The sequence below is a fragment of the Staurois parvus genome, unplaced genomic scaffold (genome assembly GCF_062004578.1).
Source record: "Staurois parvus isolate SC_StPar_1 unplaced genomic scaffold, SC_StPar_1.0 ptg000151l, whole genome shotgun sequence".
Lineage (NCBI taxonomy): Eukaryota > Metazoa > Chordata > Amphibia > Anura > Ranidae > Staurois > Staurois parvus.
In genome coordinates, this window is record NW_028317947.1 from 12584549 (window position 1) to 12602576 (window position 18028).

Below are 18028 nucleotides of genomic sequence, written 5' to 3' on the forward strand. Positions count from 1 at the left end.
ATACAATAATGAGCCATGTTTTACCACCCCCCAAGTATCCTCTAACTGGGTATAAAGCTGGACGCACACAGGTATATTTATGTCATACAATTCATCATACATACAATAATGAGCCATGTTTTACCGCCCCCCGGGGATCCTCTAACTGGGTATAAAGCTGGACGCACACAGGTATATTTATGTCAGAATTCATCATACATACAATAATGAGCCATGTTTTACCGCCCCCCCCCCGGGTATCCTCTAACTGGGGTATAAAGCTGGACGCACACAGGTATATTTATGTCAGAATTCATCATACATACAATAATGAGCCATGTTTTACCGCCCCCCAAGTATCCTCTAACTGGGTATAAAGCTGGACGCACACAGGTATATTTATGTCATAGAATTCATCATACATACAATAATGAGCCATGTTTTACCGCCCCCCGGGTACCCTCTAACTGGGGTATAAAGCTGGACGCACACAGGTATATTTATGTCATAGAATTCATCATACATACAATAATGAGCCATGTTTTACCGCCCCCCGGGTACCCTCTAACTGGGTATAAAGCTGGACGCACACAGGTATATTTATGTCAGAATTCATCATACATACAATAATGAGCCATGTTTTACCGCCCCCCGGGTACCCTCTAACTGGGTATAAAGCTGGACGCACACAGGTATATTTATGTCATACAATTCATCATACATACAATAATGAGCCATGTTTTACCGCCCCCCCGGGGATCCTCTAACTGGGTATAAAGCTGGACGCACACAGGTATATTTATGTCATAGAATTCATCATACATACAATAATGAGCCATGTTTTACCGCCCCCCGGGTAGCCTCTAACTGGGGTATAAAGCTGGACGCACACAGGTATATTTATGTCATACAATTCATCATACATACAATAATGAGCCATGTTTTACCGCCCCCCCGGGTAGCCTCTAACTGGGGTATAAAGCTGGACGCACACAGGTATATTTATGTCATACAATTCATCATACATACAATAATGAGCCATGTTTTTACCGCCCCCCCGGGGATCCTCTAACTGGGGTATAAAGCTGGACGCACACAGGTATATTTATGTCATACAATTCATCATACATACAATAATGAGCCATGTTTTACCGCCCCCCCCAGGTATCCTCTAACTGGGTATAAAGCTGGACGCACACAGGTATATTTATGTCATACAATTCATCATACATACAATAATGAGCCATGTTTTACCGCCCCCCCCCCGGGTATCCTCTAACTGGGGTATAAAGCTGGACGCACACAGGTATATTTATGTCATAGAATTCATCATATATACAATGATGAGCCATGTTTTACCGCCCCCCCCAGGTATCCTCTAACTGGGGTATAAAGCTGGACGCACACAGGTATATTTATGTCATAGAATTCATCATACATGCAATAATGAGCCATGTTTTACCGCCCCCCCCCCCGGGTATCCTCTAACTGGGTATAAAGCTGGACGCACACAGGTATATTTATGTCATAGAATTCATCATACATACAATAATGAGCCATGTTTTACCGCCCCCCCAGGTATCCTCTAACTGGGTATAAAGCTGGACGCACACAGGTATATTTATGTCATACAATTCATCATACATACAATAATGAGCCATGTTTTACCGCCCCCTGGGTATCCTCTAACTGGGGTATAAAGCTGGACGCACACAGGTATATTTATGTCATACAATTCATCATACATACAATAATGAGCCATGTTTTACTGCCCCCCGGGTATCCTCTAACTGGGGTATAAAGCTGGACGCACACAGGTATATTTATGTCATAGAATTCATCATATATACAATGATGAGCCATGTTTTACCGCCCCCCCCAGGTATCCTCTAACTGGGGTATAAAGCTGGACTCACACAGGTATATTTATGTCATAGAATTCATCATACATGCAATAATGAGCCATGTTTTACCGCCCCCCGGGTACCCTCTAACTGGGTATAAAGCTGGACGCACACAGGTATATTTATGTCATACAATTCATCATACATACAATAATGAGCCATGTTTTACCCCCCCCCGGGTACCCTCTAACTGGGTATAAAGCTGGACGCACACAGGTATATTTATGTCATACAATTCATCATACATACAATGGTGAGCCATGTTTTACCGCCCCCCAAGTATCCTCTAACTGGGTATAAAGCTGGACGCACACAGGTATATTTATGTCATACAATTCATCATACATACAATAATGAGCCATGTTTTACCACCCCCCAAGTATCCTCTAACTGGGGTATAAAGCTGGACGCACACAGGTATATTTATGTCATACAATTCATCATACATACAATAATGAGCCATGTTTTACCGCCCCCCGGGGATCCTCTAACTGGGGTATAAAGCTGGACGCACACAGGTATATTTATGTCAGAATTCATCATACATACAATAATGAGCCATGTTTTACCGCCCCCCCCCCGGGTATCCTCTAACTGGGGTATAAAGCTGGACGCACACAGGTATATTTATGTCATACAATTCATCATACATACAATAATGAGCCATGTTTTACCGCCCCCCGGGTACCCTCTAACTGGGGTATAAAGCTGGACGCACACAGGTATATTTATGTCATACAATTCATCATACATACAATAATGAGCCATGTTTTACCCCCCCCCCCCCGGGTACCCTCTAACTGGGGTATAAAGCTGGACGCACACAGGTATATTTATGTCATAGAATTCATCATACATACAATAATGAGCCATGTTTTACCGCCCCCCGGGTACCCTCTAACTGGGGTATAAAGCTGGACGCACACAGGTATATTTATGTCAGAATTCATCATACATACAATAATGAGCCATGTTTTACCGCCCCCCGGGTACCCTCTAACTGGGTATAAAGCTGGACGCACACAGGTATATTTATGTCATACAATTCATCATACATACAATAATGAGCCATGTTTTACCGCCCCCCCGGGGATCCTCTAACTGGGTATAAAGCTGGACGCACACAGGTATATTTATGTCATAGAATTCATCATACATACAATAATGAGCCATGTTTTACCGCCCCCCCGGGTAGCCTCTAACTGGGGTATAAAGCTGGACGCACACAGGTATATTTATGTCATACAATTCATCATACATACAATAATGAGCCATGTTTTACCGCCCCCCCCAGGTATCCACTAACTGGGGTATAAAGCTGGACGCACACAGGTATATTTATGTCATACAATTCATCATACATACAATAATGAGCCATGTTTTACCGCCCCCCGGGTACCCTCTAACTGGGGTATAAAGCTGGACGCACACAGGTATATTTATGTCATAGAATTCATCATACATACAATAATGAGCCATGTTTTACCGCCCCCCCAGGTATCCTCTAACTGGGTATAAAGCTGGACGCACACAGGTATATTTATGTCATACAATTCATCATACATGCAATAATGAGCCATGTTTTACCGCCCCCTGGGTATCCTCTAACTGGGGTATAAAGCTGGACGCACACAGGTATATTTATGTCATACAATTCATCATACATACAATAATGAGCCATGTTTTACTGCCCCCCGGGTATCCTCTAACTGGGGTATAAAGCTGGACGCACACAGGTATATTTATGTCATAGAATTCATCATATATACAATGATGAGCCATGTTTTACCGCCCCCCCCAGGTATCCTCTAACTGGGTATAAAGCTGGACTCACACAGGTATATTTATGTCATAGAATTCATCATACATGCAATAATGAGCCATGTTTTACCGCCCCCCGGGTACCCTCTAACTGGGTATAAAGCTGGACGCACACAGGTATATTTATGTCATACAATTCATCATACATGCAATAATGAGCCATGTTTTACCGCCCCCCGGGTATCCTCTAACTGGGGTATAAAGCTGGACGCACACAGGTATATTTATGTCATACAATTCATCATACATACAATAATGAGCCATGTTTTACCGCCCCCCCGGGTATCCTCTAACTGGGGTATAAAGCTGGACGCACACAGGTATATTTATGTCATACAATTCATCATACATGCAATAATGAGCCATGTTTTACCGCCCCCCCCAGGTATCCTCTAACTGGGTATAAAGCTGGACGCACACAGGTATATTTATGTCATACAATTCATCATACATACAATAATGAGCCATGTTTTACCGCCCCCCCGGGGATCCTCTAACTGGGGTATAAAGCTGGACGCACACAGGTATATTTATGTCAGAATTCATCATACATACAATAATGAGCCATGTTTTACCGCCCCCCGGGTACCCTCTAACTGGGTATAAAGCTGGACGCACACAGGTATATTTATGTCATACAATTCATCATACATACAATAATGAGCCATGTTTTACCGCCCCCCGGGGATCCTCTAACTGGGGTATAAAGCTGGACGCACACAGGTATATTTATGTCATACAATTCATCATACATACAATAATGAGCCATGTTTTACCGCCCCCCCCCCCGGGTATCCTCTAACTGGGGTATAAAGCTGGACGCACACAGGTATATTTATGTCATAGAATTCATCATACATACAATAATGAGCCATGTTTTACCGCCCCCCCAGGTATCCTCTAACTGGGTATAAAGCTGGACGCACACAGGTATATTTATGTCATAGAATTCATCATACATGCAATAATGAGCCATGTTTTACCGCCCCCCCGGGGATCCTCTAACTGGGGTATAAAGCTGGACGCACACAGGTATATTTATGTCATAGAATTCATCATACATACAATAATGAGCCATGTTTTACCGCCCCCTGGGTATCCTCTAACTGGGGTATAAAGCTGGACGCACACAGGTATATTTATGTCATACAATTCATCATACATACAATAATGAGCCATGTTTTACCGCCCCCCCCGGGGATCCTCTAACTGGGGTATAAAGCTGGACGCACACAGGTATATTTATGTCATAGAATTCATCATACATGCAATAATGAGCCATGTTTTACCGCCCCCCCCCCCCGGGTATCCTCTAACTGGGTATAAAGCTGGACGCACACAGGTATATTTATGTCATAGAATTCATCATACATACAATAATGAGCCATGTTTTACCGCCCCCCCAGGTATCCTCTAACTGGGTATAAAGCTGGACGCACACAGGTATATTTATGTCATACAATTCATCATACATGCAATAATGAGCCATGTTTTACCGCCCCCTGGGTATCCTCTAACTGGGGTATAAAGCTGGACGCACACAGGTATATTTATGTCATACAATTCATCATACATACAATAATGAGCCATGTTTTACTGCCCCCCGGGTATCCTCTAACTGGGGTATAAAGATGGATGCACACAGGTATATTTATGTCATACAATTCATCATACATACAATAATGAGCCATGTTTTACCGCCCCCCCCCACCGGGTATCCTCTAACTGGGGTATAAAGCTGGACGCACACAGGTATATTTATGTCATAGAATTCATCATATATACAATGATGAGCCATGTTTTACCGCCCCCCCCGGGTATCCTCTAACTGGGGTATAAAGCTGGACGCACACAGGTATATTTATGTCATACAATTCATCATACATGCAATAATGAGCCATGTTTTACCGCCCCCCCCCCGGGTATCCTCTAACTGGGTATAAAGCTGGACGCACACAGGTATATTTATGTCATACAATTCATCATACATGCAATAATGAGCCATGTTTTACCGCCCCCTGGGTATCCTCTAACTGGGGTATAAAGCTGGACGCACACAGGTATATTTATGTCATACAATTCATCATACTTACAATAATGAGCCATGTTTTACCGCCCCCCCGGGGATCCTCTAACTGGGGTATAAAGCTGGACGCACACAGGTATATTTATGTCATACAATTCATCATACATACAATAATGAGCCATGTTTTACTGCCCCCCCCCACCGGGTATCCTCTAACTGGGGTATAAAGCTGGACGCACACAGGTATATTTATGTCATACAATTCATCATACATGCAATAATGAGCCATGTTTTACCGCCCCCCCCGGGTATCCTCTAACTGGGTATAAAGCTGGACTCACACAGGTATATTTATGTCATAGAATTCATCATACATACAATAATGAGCCATGTTTTACCGCCCCCCAGGTATCCTCTAACTGGGTATAAAGCTGGACGCACACAGGTATATTTATGTCATAGAATTCATCATACATACAATAATGAGCCATGTTTTACCGCCCCCCCCCCCGGGGATCCTCTAACTGGGTATAAAGCTGGACGCACACAGGTATATTTATGTCATACAATTCATCATACATGCAATAATGAGCCATGTTTTACCACCCCCCCCGGGTATCCTCTAACTGGGTATAAAGCTGGACGCACACAGGTATATTTATGTCATACAATTCATCATACATGCAATAATGAGCCATGTTTTACCACCCCCCCCGGGTATCCTCTAACTGGGTATAAAGCTGGACGCACACAGGTATATTTATGTCATAGAATTCATCATACATACAATAATGAGCAGGGGCGAACTGACAACTCATGGGGCCCCCGGGCAATAGGGGATCATGGGGCCCCCGGGCAATATGGGATCATGGGGCCCCTGTGTCCTTGCCCAAGCTCATAAAAGCCTATGAAAAAGGTACCAGGGGCATCTCATGGGGCCCCCTACTGACCCCGGGCCCTTGGGCAGTGCCCGAGTTTCCAAATGGTCAATCCGCCCCTGATAATGAGCCATGTTTTACTGCCCCCCCAGCTCGCTCACCTTCATCCACGTAGGACAACCTCTGGAGGTGGGTTGGGATCTCAGCCAGCAGCTCCAGCTTGTCTTTCAGCTCTGCCATCTTCATGTGGTGACTACAGCCGGGCACGGGGAACCTCTCCTGGAGTCTCACTTTGATGCTGAACTGGCTGTCACGTGAGGTGAGGGTCCCAGACTTCATTTTCCCACTGGGAGCCATAGGAGGCGAGCGGAGCATGCGTTGCTAGGCAACCAGACAGACACTGTAAACAGGAAGCGGTGAGGCTGAACTGGTTGCCAGGCAACCCTGTACCCGCCTCCTCCAACCAATCAGATTGTACTCGGTGTTTGGTGGGGACAGACATGTATGCAGTCATTGGCAGTTATGTCTACCAACCGGTCTTGCCGCTACACCAGAACCGGAGGGGGGGGGGGCGCTATTCCCGCTCCTCACTGACAGCAGAGACACCTCACCAATGGCCCGTTAGCTGAAGCTGGACAGAGGATTCGACTCTTTACCCCTCCAATCGGTAGGTGGCGATAGAGAGCCGATACTGAGACTGGAACCCAGCTCTGTCTGTGCAGGCCGCTGCTAGGTGGTGAGGGCAGACTGCCCTTCTTCCTGTCATGTGACATGGTTGGCGCGAGGAAGCTGCCTCCGAAATACGAATGATCTGTGCGTGCAGGGGGGGCAACTCTGCCTTAGAACTCCCCACTCCTCAGACCCCTCCAGACGCTATACAATCTGATTGCACAGGCGCCTTAATGCTGGCCGTACACTATACAATCTGATTGTACAGGCGCCTTAATGCTGGGCATACACTATACAATCTGGTTATACAGGCGCCTTAATGCTGGGCATACACTATATAATCTGATTGTACAGGCGCCTAAATGCTGGTCATAAGCTGTACAATCTGATTGTACAAGAGCCTTAATGCTGGCCATACGCTATACAATCTGATTGCTCAGGCGCCGTAATGCTGGCCATACGCTATACAATCTGGTTATACAGGCGCCTTAATGCTGGCCATATACTATACAATCTGATTGTACAGGCGCCTTAATGCTGGCCATACACTGTACAATATGTACAGCTGCCTTAATGCTGGCCATACGCTATACAATCTGATTGCACAGGTGCCTTAATGCTGGCCATACGCTATACAATCTGCACAGGCGCCTTAAAGCTGGCCATACGCTATACAATCTGATTGCACAGCCGCCTTAATGCTGGCCATACGCTATACAATCTGTACAGCTGCCCTAATGCTGGTCATAAGCTGTACAATCTGATTGTACAGGCACCTTAAAGCTGGCCATACGCTATAGAATCTGATTGTACAGCCGCCTTAATGCTGGCCATATGCTATACCATTGCATTGTACAATCTGATTGTATTGTGTATGTAAAGCTTTATCAAAATGATGTAGTACGAGGACACGCCTAAACAATCCATCCGGTCCGTATCCTATCAGGCAGGTCCATACACTACTACATAGTTGATGGTAGATCTAAAGATAATTGTACAGATTGTATAGTGTATGGCCACCTTTAGTTGCATTTAATGATCATATCGATATGTGTGTGGCCACCTCAACAGGGACAGATGACTGTGACTGAGGATTAGGCACTTTCTCAATCTGCAAAACTGAAAACTATTGTATGAAGTTGATCTTTAACCCTTCTGCAGCCAAGGGGGTATCATACTCAGTACCAGGGGCGGGCTGACAACTCATGGGGCCCCCGGGCAATAGGAGATCATGGGGCCCCTGTGTCCTTGCCCAAACTCAAAAAAGCCTATGAAAAAGGTACCAGGGGCATCTCATGGGGCCCCCTACTGACCCCGGGCCCCAAATGGTCAGTCGGCCCCTGTTCAGTACTTGATGATCCTACATGAAGGCCTGTAGAGCAGCAATACAAGGAGCGGGGTGAGAGCGGCTCAGTGCTTTCATCTCAGCCGTGTATGTAAGTTCACCGATTGATCTGTAGAAGGTCACAGACATTACAGAGCACCTAGTCGGGATCCATCAACATTTCAACGGCTGAAATTGGTGCACCAAAATGAAAATGCTGGGGCCGAAACCGAAAATTCAGGATGCACTTGGCCGAAAACCGAAATGGACAGTTTTTAAAAATTAATACATTTTTCAAATTCATTGTTCTCAGGAAAAAAAAATACACTTTAATGATTAGAAAAAACACAATATATACCCCAATTGTTTTGTAAAATCTGAAAGTTAATGTTACGGCGAGTAAATAGATACCCAACATGTCACACTTTAAAATTGCGCACGACCGTGGAATGGCGTGAAACTACTTAAAAATCTCCATGGGTGATGCTTTAAAAATGTCTACAGGTTAGCAGTGTGAAGTTACAGAGGAGGTCTAGTGTGCTGTTGTTTCCAGTTGCTTCCACTTTGTTATAATCCCACTAACAGTTGACCGTGGAATATTTAGTAGCCAGGAAATGTCACGGATGGACTTATTGCACAGGTGGCAACCTATCACGGGACCACGCTTGGTGTCACTGAGCTCCTGAGAGCGACCCATTCTTTCACCAATGTTTGTAGAAGCAGTCTGCATGCCTAGGTGATGATTTTATACACTTGTGGCCATGGAGGTGATTGGAACACCTGAATCACATGATGTGGAGGGCTGGCCCAATACTTTTGGCAATATAGTGTATGTTACTCATGCAGCAACATGCAATGAAGATTTACATACCTGATCCTCCTCCATGCTGCTAGACCAGTTTTTGAAGCACAGTGGTCTAAGGTCCTGACAACATGAAGACCGATGCAGGGTTCATAGCTCTGCATTGGACTCCACTGCTGAATCGTGGTTTGCAGTTCCATCTGCTGGGAGAGCTGAGGATCAGATAGGTGAAAGTTCTCTCTTCCTTAGAAGGAACAGGCAAGTAACCCGTGTAGTGCAGGCTTATCCTATCTCCAAGAGACCATTTTCACATTTCACAGAGTTGGCCTTTATGGATATTTTCACACTGATCCATGGCAAAAAGGGGGTAACAACACATTTGTATTTTTGCCACAGTTTTACCGTGTTTATGGTGTGTTTTTGCCATGACGTGTAACTCTAAAACCACCAAGAATGCAACTCGAGTGCGTTTTTGATGCGTGTTTGTCGCGTTTTTCTAAAGATTTTAACCACTTGTGCCCCACAGGATTTACCCCCCTTCCTGACCAGGCCATTTTTTGCGATACGGCTTTGTTATTTTGACAATTGCGCGGTCATGCAACGCTGTGCATCAATTTACCTGTTTATCCTTTCTGTTCAGTGTACCCTCAGGCTCTCTTTTTTTGTTTACAAACGATTTTATTGCATAAAAGTAGACTGTAAAACAACAGCACATTGTCAAATAGAACGTTCAACAATAACAAGGCACTTTTGAATCGTACAATACAGAGAAGTATATTAACCCCTTCCAGTCCGGACACTTTAACCCCCTTCCTGACCAGGGCAATTTTCAGCTTTTAGCGCTATCACACTTTGAATGACAATTGCGCGGTCATGCAACACTGTACCCAAATGAATTTTTTACCATTTTTTTGAGACAGATAAAGCTTTATTTTGGTGGTATTTATTCACCACTGGGATTTGTATTTTTTTTGCTATGTAAATAAAATGTCCAAAAATTTTGAAAAAAAGTTTTTTTTTATAAAATTTTACAAATAAATAATATTTCATCAAATCTTAGCCAAAATTTATTCCTTTATCTTTTTAGTAAAAAAAAAATCCAAATTAGTTTATAAGCAAAAATTATAATTTTTAAACTTTTTTTTTACATTTTTATTTTATTTTTTTATATTTTTTATTTTTACATACTGTCACCCTAGCAGTACAGTGTCACCATGGTGACACTGTACTACTTATGGGGGGTGATGAAGATTTTTTTTTTTTTACACTTATTGCTTTTACACCCATATAGGATGTAAAAGCAATCATTTCTCTTTCTCTCTGTGTGCATTCTTGCACTCATTGAGAAGTACTGAGTGAGCTGTGATTGGTCACAGCTTGTCACGTGGTACAAGGCTTTTGTGAATAGCCTTGTGCCATGTGACCTCTGTGATCATTCACAGATTTCACACGCAGTAAGCAATGATGTCAGAAGTGACATCTTGCATACTACTTTGCATGTGATTACTGATTGGCCAATCAGTGATCACATGATCGGGACCTCGTACACAGGTCCCGTCTGACGATCAGTGTTTAACTGTGTCCGGAGGACACAGCGGGCACCGGATCGCGGTGCTGCACGCTTCCAGGGAGCCACCCGACCCTGCCACTGACGGCCACCGTTTATATACAAGGGAGGTGGTTAATGTAGGAAAGAAAAAGAAAAGAAAAATGAAGATTGCAGAAACATGAAATGTGTAAATGATGAGGTAGATTAAATGATACATCTGTCATCAGTATATGCCATACGACTTTCACTGGGAATGTTAATAACGGTGGATTTGATGTAAATCACTAGTCAGTAAGGCTGGATGTAAATCCTAGTTTTCTACATAAAGACTAATTCTTGCTGGTATAACTTTAATATACAAGTAGATGAAGATTTTTAGAATAACAACTTTTCATATTAGTTTTTTTATCCCCAGTTTAATAGGTTAATCATTCATATTTGGACAACTTTTCTGTTGTACTTAGGAATGAGAAAAATAATCATTACCTTAATAACAATTTTTTTGTTTACAAACGATTTTATTGTACATGAGTAGACAGTAAAACAACAGCACATTATGAAAGTGATATTGTCAACAAAAACAAGGCATATTTGAAAAGTACAATACCGGGCACTTATACCCCCTTATTTACCAGGCCAATTTTCAGCTTTCAGCGCTGCCGCACTTTGATTGACAATTGCGCGGTCATGCAACATTGTACCCATATGAAATCATTTTTTTCTCACAAATAGAGCTTTCTTTTGGTGGTATTTAATCGCCGCTGGGCGCTTTACTTTTTGCGCTATAAACGAAAAAAGTGCAAAAAATTTGAAAAATTTTATAATAGAAACAAAGAAACTTTTTTTTTTTTCAAACAGGTAATTTTTCTCCACTGATGTGCGCTGATGAGGCAGCACTGATGGGCACTGATAAGCAGCACTAAAGGGCACTGATAGGCAGTACTAATGAGGTGTCACGGATAGGCGGCACTAATATGCAGCACTGATAGGTGACACTGATGATGGGTACTGATAGACGGCACTGACTGGCATCACTGCTGGGCACTGACTGGCACAACCGCTGGGCACTAACTGGTGGCACTAACTGGCAGCACTGGTGGGTGGGCACAGGTGGGTGGCACTGGTGGGCACAGGTGGGTGGCACTGCTGGGCACAGGTAGGTGGCACTTCTGGGCACAGGTGTGTGACACTGCAGAGTGGCACAGGTGGGTGCATTGCTGGGCACAGGTGGGTGATCTGCTGGGCACAGGTGGGCGGAGCTAGTGGGCGCACTGCTGGGCACAGGTGGGCGGAACTTGTGGGTGGCACTGCTGGGCACCGATCATCAGGGCACTGATGATCGGTGCCGATCCTCGCTCTGACAACTGCCGGTTCTCGGCAGTACTTTCCTCACGATCTGACAGCGTGAGGAAAGTGCAGCCGAGAACCGGCACTTGCATTTCCCTGTGATCAGCGTGTCATTGGACACCGCTGATCAGGTGGTAAAAGGCCGCTGTTATTGGCCTTTTACCACATCACGTGACCAGCTGTGTCCGTAGGACACAGCGATCACGGAGATCGCCAGGTGCGCGCAGGAGAGCGCGTTCTTGGAGGACGTCATATGACGTCCACCCAGAACTGGCCGGCCGCACTGCAGCCGTCATTCGGCTATCTGCGGTCGGCAACTAGTTAACATAAAAAAGAAGATAAAGGAAAAGAGGAAGTTACGAGTGCATGAAATACGTAAACGATAAAGTAGGTTGAGTGATACATCTATCAACAGTATATGCCAGCCAGCTTCTACTGGGAATGTTGGTAAGCATGCAATAAATGTCTACAATCTCTCCATGACTCCCATTTTTTATCGTATAAGTACATCTTGTCTAGTAGGGTATAATGAATGCGGTCCATGAGCATTACAGTATCAATTCTGTGTAAAACGGAGTCCAAGGGTACAGCATTGGACCTCCAATGTAAGGCAATAGACCATAAAGTGGCAATACATAATGTATGTATCAATCTCAGATTGGTATCGGAGACCCCTGGGATATGAGCCCCCAATAAACAGGTCTGTATGGACAATCGTATCGGGGTGCCCGACAGTGAGGTAGCCACCTCAGAAATCCTACGCCAGATCAAAGATATGTTCGGGCAATCCCAAAATATATGAACCAAAGTACCTGTGCGGCCACAGCCCCGGAAACATAAAGGGGACGTTTGTGGAAACAATACATGTAGTCTTGACGGGGTATAATACCATCTGGTTAAAACTTTAAGGGCCGTCTCACGAACCGAAAGAGATCTAGAGCTCTTGCATATATTATCCACCATGGAATCCCAATCCTCATCCGAAAAAGTGATACCACAATCCTCCTCCCATTTTTGTCTGTACAAAGGGGGAGCATGAAAAAGACAGATCAAAAATTGGTGATAAAGATCTGAAATAAGACCCCTACCTCTGGGGGAGTCACGGCTGATACGTTCAAAAAAGGAGGTCGGAGAATATGGGGTAAGGCCAAAGTGTGCATTAAAAAAGTGTCTAATCTGTCTATAACGAAGGTACTCACGAAGAGGGACATCAAATAACACGCGCAGCATATCGAAGGTAATGCAAGATCCTCCTCTTTGGAAATCAGATCATCTGATAAAGGATCGATCATACCACCAACGAAACATGTGAGGGGAAGAAAAGGCTACAACAAAAGTAGGATCACCAAAAAATGACACACCTGGGGGAATAGGAGAGACTAAACTCAATTTAGATTTGTATTTGGACCAAAGTGTCAGCGAGTGGGTCACTATGGAGTTATGAAAAGTAAGCGATCGGGGGGAGATTTTAGAGCATAAAATTCCCGGTAAATAAAAAGGACGTATCGACTGAGACTCAAACTTAATCCATGGGATTTGAGAGTTAATAGTAGCCCATTGTGATAATTGCGCAAAACGAGCCGAGAGGTAATATAACCTTAATAATAACAATTTAAATAGATTTATTCAACTGAAACAATAACATTCCAGCATATGTGATTTGCCTAAACATCCATGTTTGTTAACTAATTTGGATAAACAAAATATATATATTTTAAGAACCTTAGACTGTCAGCCCCTTCCTCCTCACACTTAGTTTCCCTTTCTTCCTGTGCAGATCTATTCCACTCCAAACAATCAGAAAAATATTGTTTCTATTCTATTCACTGAACTTCTTGAAACTTAGCAGTGAAGGGGTTGATTCTGTATTCATAGGTTTGTAGAAGTTAGGATGAAGGGCTTTTTCTTAACTCTGTTCATGTTATAACATTTTTGCTGTGAAGAAGAGGCATGTGATCTCCGCTGAGTCAAATTCAGTTTTAAGAACTGCAAAAGTAAACCAACATCTGTGATAATATCTTGTAGGCAGAGAAACTGCCCAATAATCTTACAAAAACCTCTGGAAGAGCATGACTTTGTGAATGGATTCATGGAATTTATTTACCAAAACAATTAAACATATACAGCCTTATTCTACATAATTAAAAAACTAATCTTTATTTCATGACCTTTGGAAGGTAATATATTTTCCTCAAAAAGCATTTTGTTTAAAAAAATCTAATTTAAATAAAAAAAATCTGATTTAAATTTTTTTTTTTTTTTAAAAATCATTGATTTTTATCCACCCTGGTTAATAATCATGCAATAGATGTCTACAATCCCTCCATGACTCCCACTTTTTATCAGATAAGTGCATCCTATCCAATAGGGTATAATGAATGCATTCCATGAGCATTACAATATCAATTCTGTGTAAGACGGAGGTCAAGGGTACAGCATTGGACTTCCAATGCAAGGCAATAGACCAGGGGTGGGCAAACTTTTTGACTTGAGGGCCGCAATGGGTTCATATATTGGACCCGGGGGCCGGACCAAGAGTAGATGATTGATGTGTATGTGTCATCCATAGTAAGTATAGTAATATTCCCCCATAGTAAGCATAGTCATTAATCCCCCATATAGTAATTCATCCCCCATATAGTAATTCATCCCCCATAGTAATTCATGCCCCATATAGTAATTCATCCCCCATATAGTAATTCATCCCCCATATAGTAATTCATCCCCCATATAGTAATTCATCCCCCCTATAGTAATTCATCCCCCATAGTAATTCATGCCCCATATAGTAATTCATCCCCCATATAGTAATTCATCCCCCATATAGTAATTCATTCCCCATATTAATTCATCCCCCATAGTACTATTCCCCCCCAAGTAGTAAGCCAAGTCCCCCCGTGTCAATTCACTTACCTTTGCTCCGCGCGTTCCTCTCGCCGTGTTCCCGCGCCGTTCCGGTCTTCAGGGCGGACTGTGAGAGGAGCCTAGCTCCCCTCCCCTCACGTTCGTCACGCTGCCCCGCCTACACACATCCTGATAGCCACATCCGCGGGCCGGATTAAAAGGCCCGCCGGGCCGTAGTTTGCCCATTGCTGCAATAGACCATAAAGTGGCAATACATATAGTATGTATCAATCTCATAATGGCATCAGAGACCCCCGGGATATGAGCCCCCAGTAAGCAGGTCTGCATAGACAGTGAGGTAGCCACCTCAGATAGCTTGCACCAAATCACAGATACCATCGGGCAATCCCAAAATATATGAACCAAAGTTCCTGTAAGGCCACAGCCCCGGAAACAGAGGGGGGACGTTTGTGGGAACAGTACATGTAGTCTTGATGGGGTATAATACCATCTGTTTCAAAACCTTAAGGGCCGTCTCACGAACAGAAAGGGATCTACAGCACTTACATATGTTATCCACCATGGAATTCCAAATCCTCATCCGAAAAGGTGATGCCACTATCCACCTCCCATTTCTGTCTGTATAAAGGGGGTGTATGAGAAAGGCAAGTCAAAGATTGATGAGAAAGATCAGAAATAAGGCCCCTTCCTCTGGGAGAGTCACGGCTGACACGTTCAAAAAAGGAAATCGGGGAGGATGGCACAAGGCCAAAATGTGAATCAAAAAAGTGTCTAATCTGTCGGTAGCGAAGGTACTCACGAAGAGGGATATCAAAAAGCTCGCGCAGCATATCAAAGGTAATGAACAATCCTCCTCTCTGGAAATCAGATAATCTGATAAGGGAACAATCATACCACCAACCAAACGTTTGAGGGGAGGAAAAAGCTGCAACAAAAGTAGGATCACCAAAAAATGAAACACCTGGGGGAATAAGAGAGACTAGATTCAATTTAATTTTGTATTTGGACCAAAGCGTCAGTGAATGGGTCACTATGGAGTTATGGAAGGTAAGCGTTCGGGGAGAGGTTTTGGACCACAGAATACCTGGTAAATAGAATGGGCGTATAGACTGAGATTCAAATTTGATCCATGGGGTCTGGGAATTAATAGTAGCCCATTGTGATAGTTGCGCAAAACGGGCCGAGAGGTAATCTAGCCAAAAATTGGGAAGACCGAGACCTCCCGACCATTGTGGGCGGTACAAAATGGATGAAGCAAAACGTGGACACTTATTACCCCAGATAAAATTGTTACTAGTCCGCTGAAAGTGGTCCAAAAACATTTTAGAGACTGGGACCGGAAGTGCTCTGAAAAGATAAAGTAGTTTAGGCAAGATATTCATTTTAACCTCCGTGACTCTACCCAGGAAGGAAATAGGGTAACCATGCCAAATCTTTAATAGAGTAGAAAGATGTGATACACATGGTGGATAATTAGCAGCAAACATATCCGAGTATCTTGGAGTGAGATTAACCCCCAAATAGGATATACGATCCATGGCCCAACGAAACGGAAAAGAACTACGGAGAGATGCACTTAGGGAATCAGGAACATTAACAGGCATAATCACCGATTTGGTGAAGTTAACAGTGAGACCTGACGAATAAGAAATGAAAAAGCTGCATGATGAGGAGACTGGGGAAGAAGAGCTGGGAGGAGAAGAGCAATGGCGAATGGAGCCAGGAGGAAAAGAGCAATGGCGAATGGAGCCAGGAGGAGAAGAGCAATGGCGAATGGAGCCAGGAGGAGAAGAGCAATGGCGAATGGAGCCAGGAGGAGAAGAGCAATGGCGAATGGAGTCAGGAGGAGAAGAGCAATGGCGAATGGAGCCAGGAGGAGAAGAGCAATGGCGAATGGAGCCAGGAGGGACAGAGCCTGGAGCAATAGAGCCAGGGACAAAAAAGCCTGGGGAAAAAGTTCTTGAAGGACAAATGTCTGGAAGAGCAGCGTCTGGGGCAGCAGCACCTGGGGGAAAAGAGCCAGGAGGAGCAGTGGCTGGGATAAAATCACCTGGGGGAGCAGTGCCTGGGGGAAAAGAGTCAGGAGGAGCAGTGCCTGGGATAAAATCACCTGGGGGAGCAGTGCCTGGGGGAAAAGAGCCAGGAGGAGCAGTGCTTGGGGGAAAAGCACCTGGGGGAGCAGTGCCTCAGGGAGCAGCAGAGTCAGGGGAAAAAGCACCAGGAGGAGCAGTGCCTGGGGTAAAAGCACCTGGAAGAGCAGTGCCTGGAGCAGCAGCGCCTGAGATAAAAGCGCCTGGAAAAGCAGAATCTGCAGTATCACCTGGGGAAAAAGCACCAGGAGGAGCAGTGTCTGGGAGAGCAGCAGCATCTGGGGAAAAAGCACCAGGAGGAGCAGTGCCTGGGGGAAAAGCCCCTGGGGGAGCAGTGTCTGCAGCAGCAGCAGCATCTGAGGGAAAAATGCCTGGAGGAAAAGCACCAGGAAGAACAGTGCCTGTGGTAAAAGTGCCTGGAGGAGCAGCGTCTTGGGAAAAAGCACCAGGACGAGCAGCGCCTGGATGAGCTGCACCAGGAAGAGCAGTGCCTGGAGGAGCAGCGCTTGGGAGGGAAAAGCACCTGGAAGAGCAAAGTCACCAGCAGCAGCAGCGGCTGGAGGAAAAGCGCCTGGACGAGCAGAAGGGAAAAAGTCAGGAGGGAAATAGATGGGAAGATGTCTGAGGGTGTAGGCTGATGAGCAGCGGTCATCTCTTACCATGTCCGCGTACGCCATGATGTCACGTCTACTTAGATCGAAGGTGAAAAGCAGCTTTTCAGAGTGGCTAAGCAGGCACCATGCTTACACGGGGCTTAAGACCAGTTTCGCACCG

General features: G+C 44.5%; 1 protein-coding gene across 2 annotated transcripts in view; it reads right to left on the minus strand.

Moving 5' to 3' along the window:
* The window catches only part of NT5C3B (5'-nucleotidase, cytosolic IIIB), a 116384-nt gene that overhangs the window by 78707 nt on the left and 19649 nt on the right, over positions 1-18028 (minus strand). The window contains exon 1 of one of the 2 annotated variants that reach the window (XM_089674460.1): positions 6770-6790. The exons of the other annotated variant lie outside the window; for it this stretch is intronic. Within the exon in view, the coding sequence (XP_089530586.1) occupies positions 6770-6775 (6 nt within the window). The 5' untranslated portion in view covers positions 6776-6790. Of the gene's footprint in view, positions 1-6769; positions 6791-18028 lie in introns of those variants that run through there. 2 annotated transcript variants of the gene reach the window in all.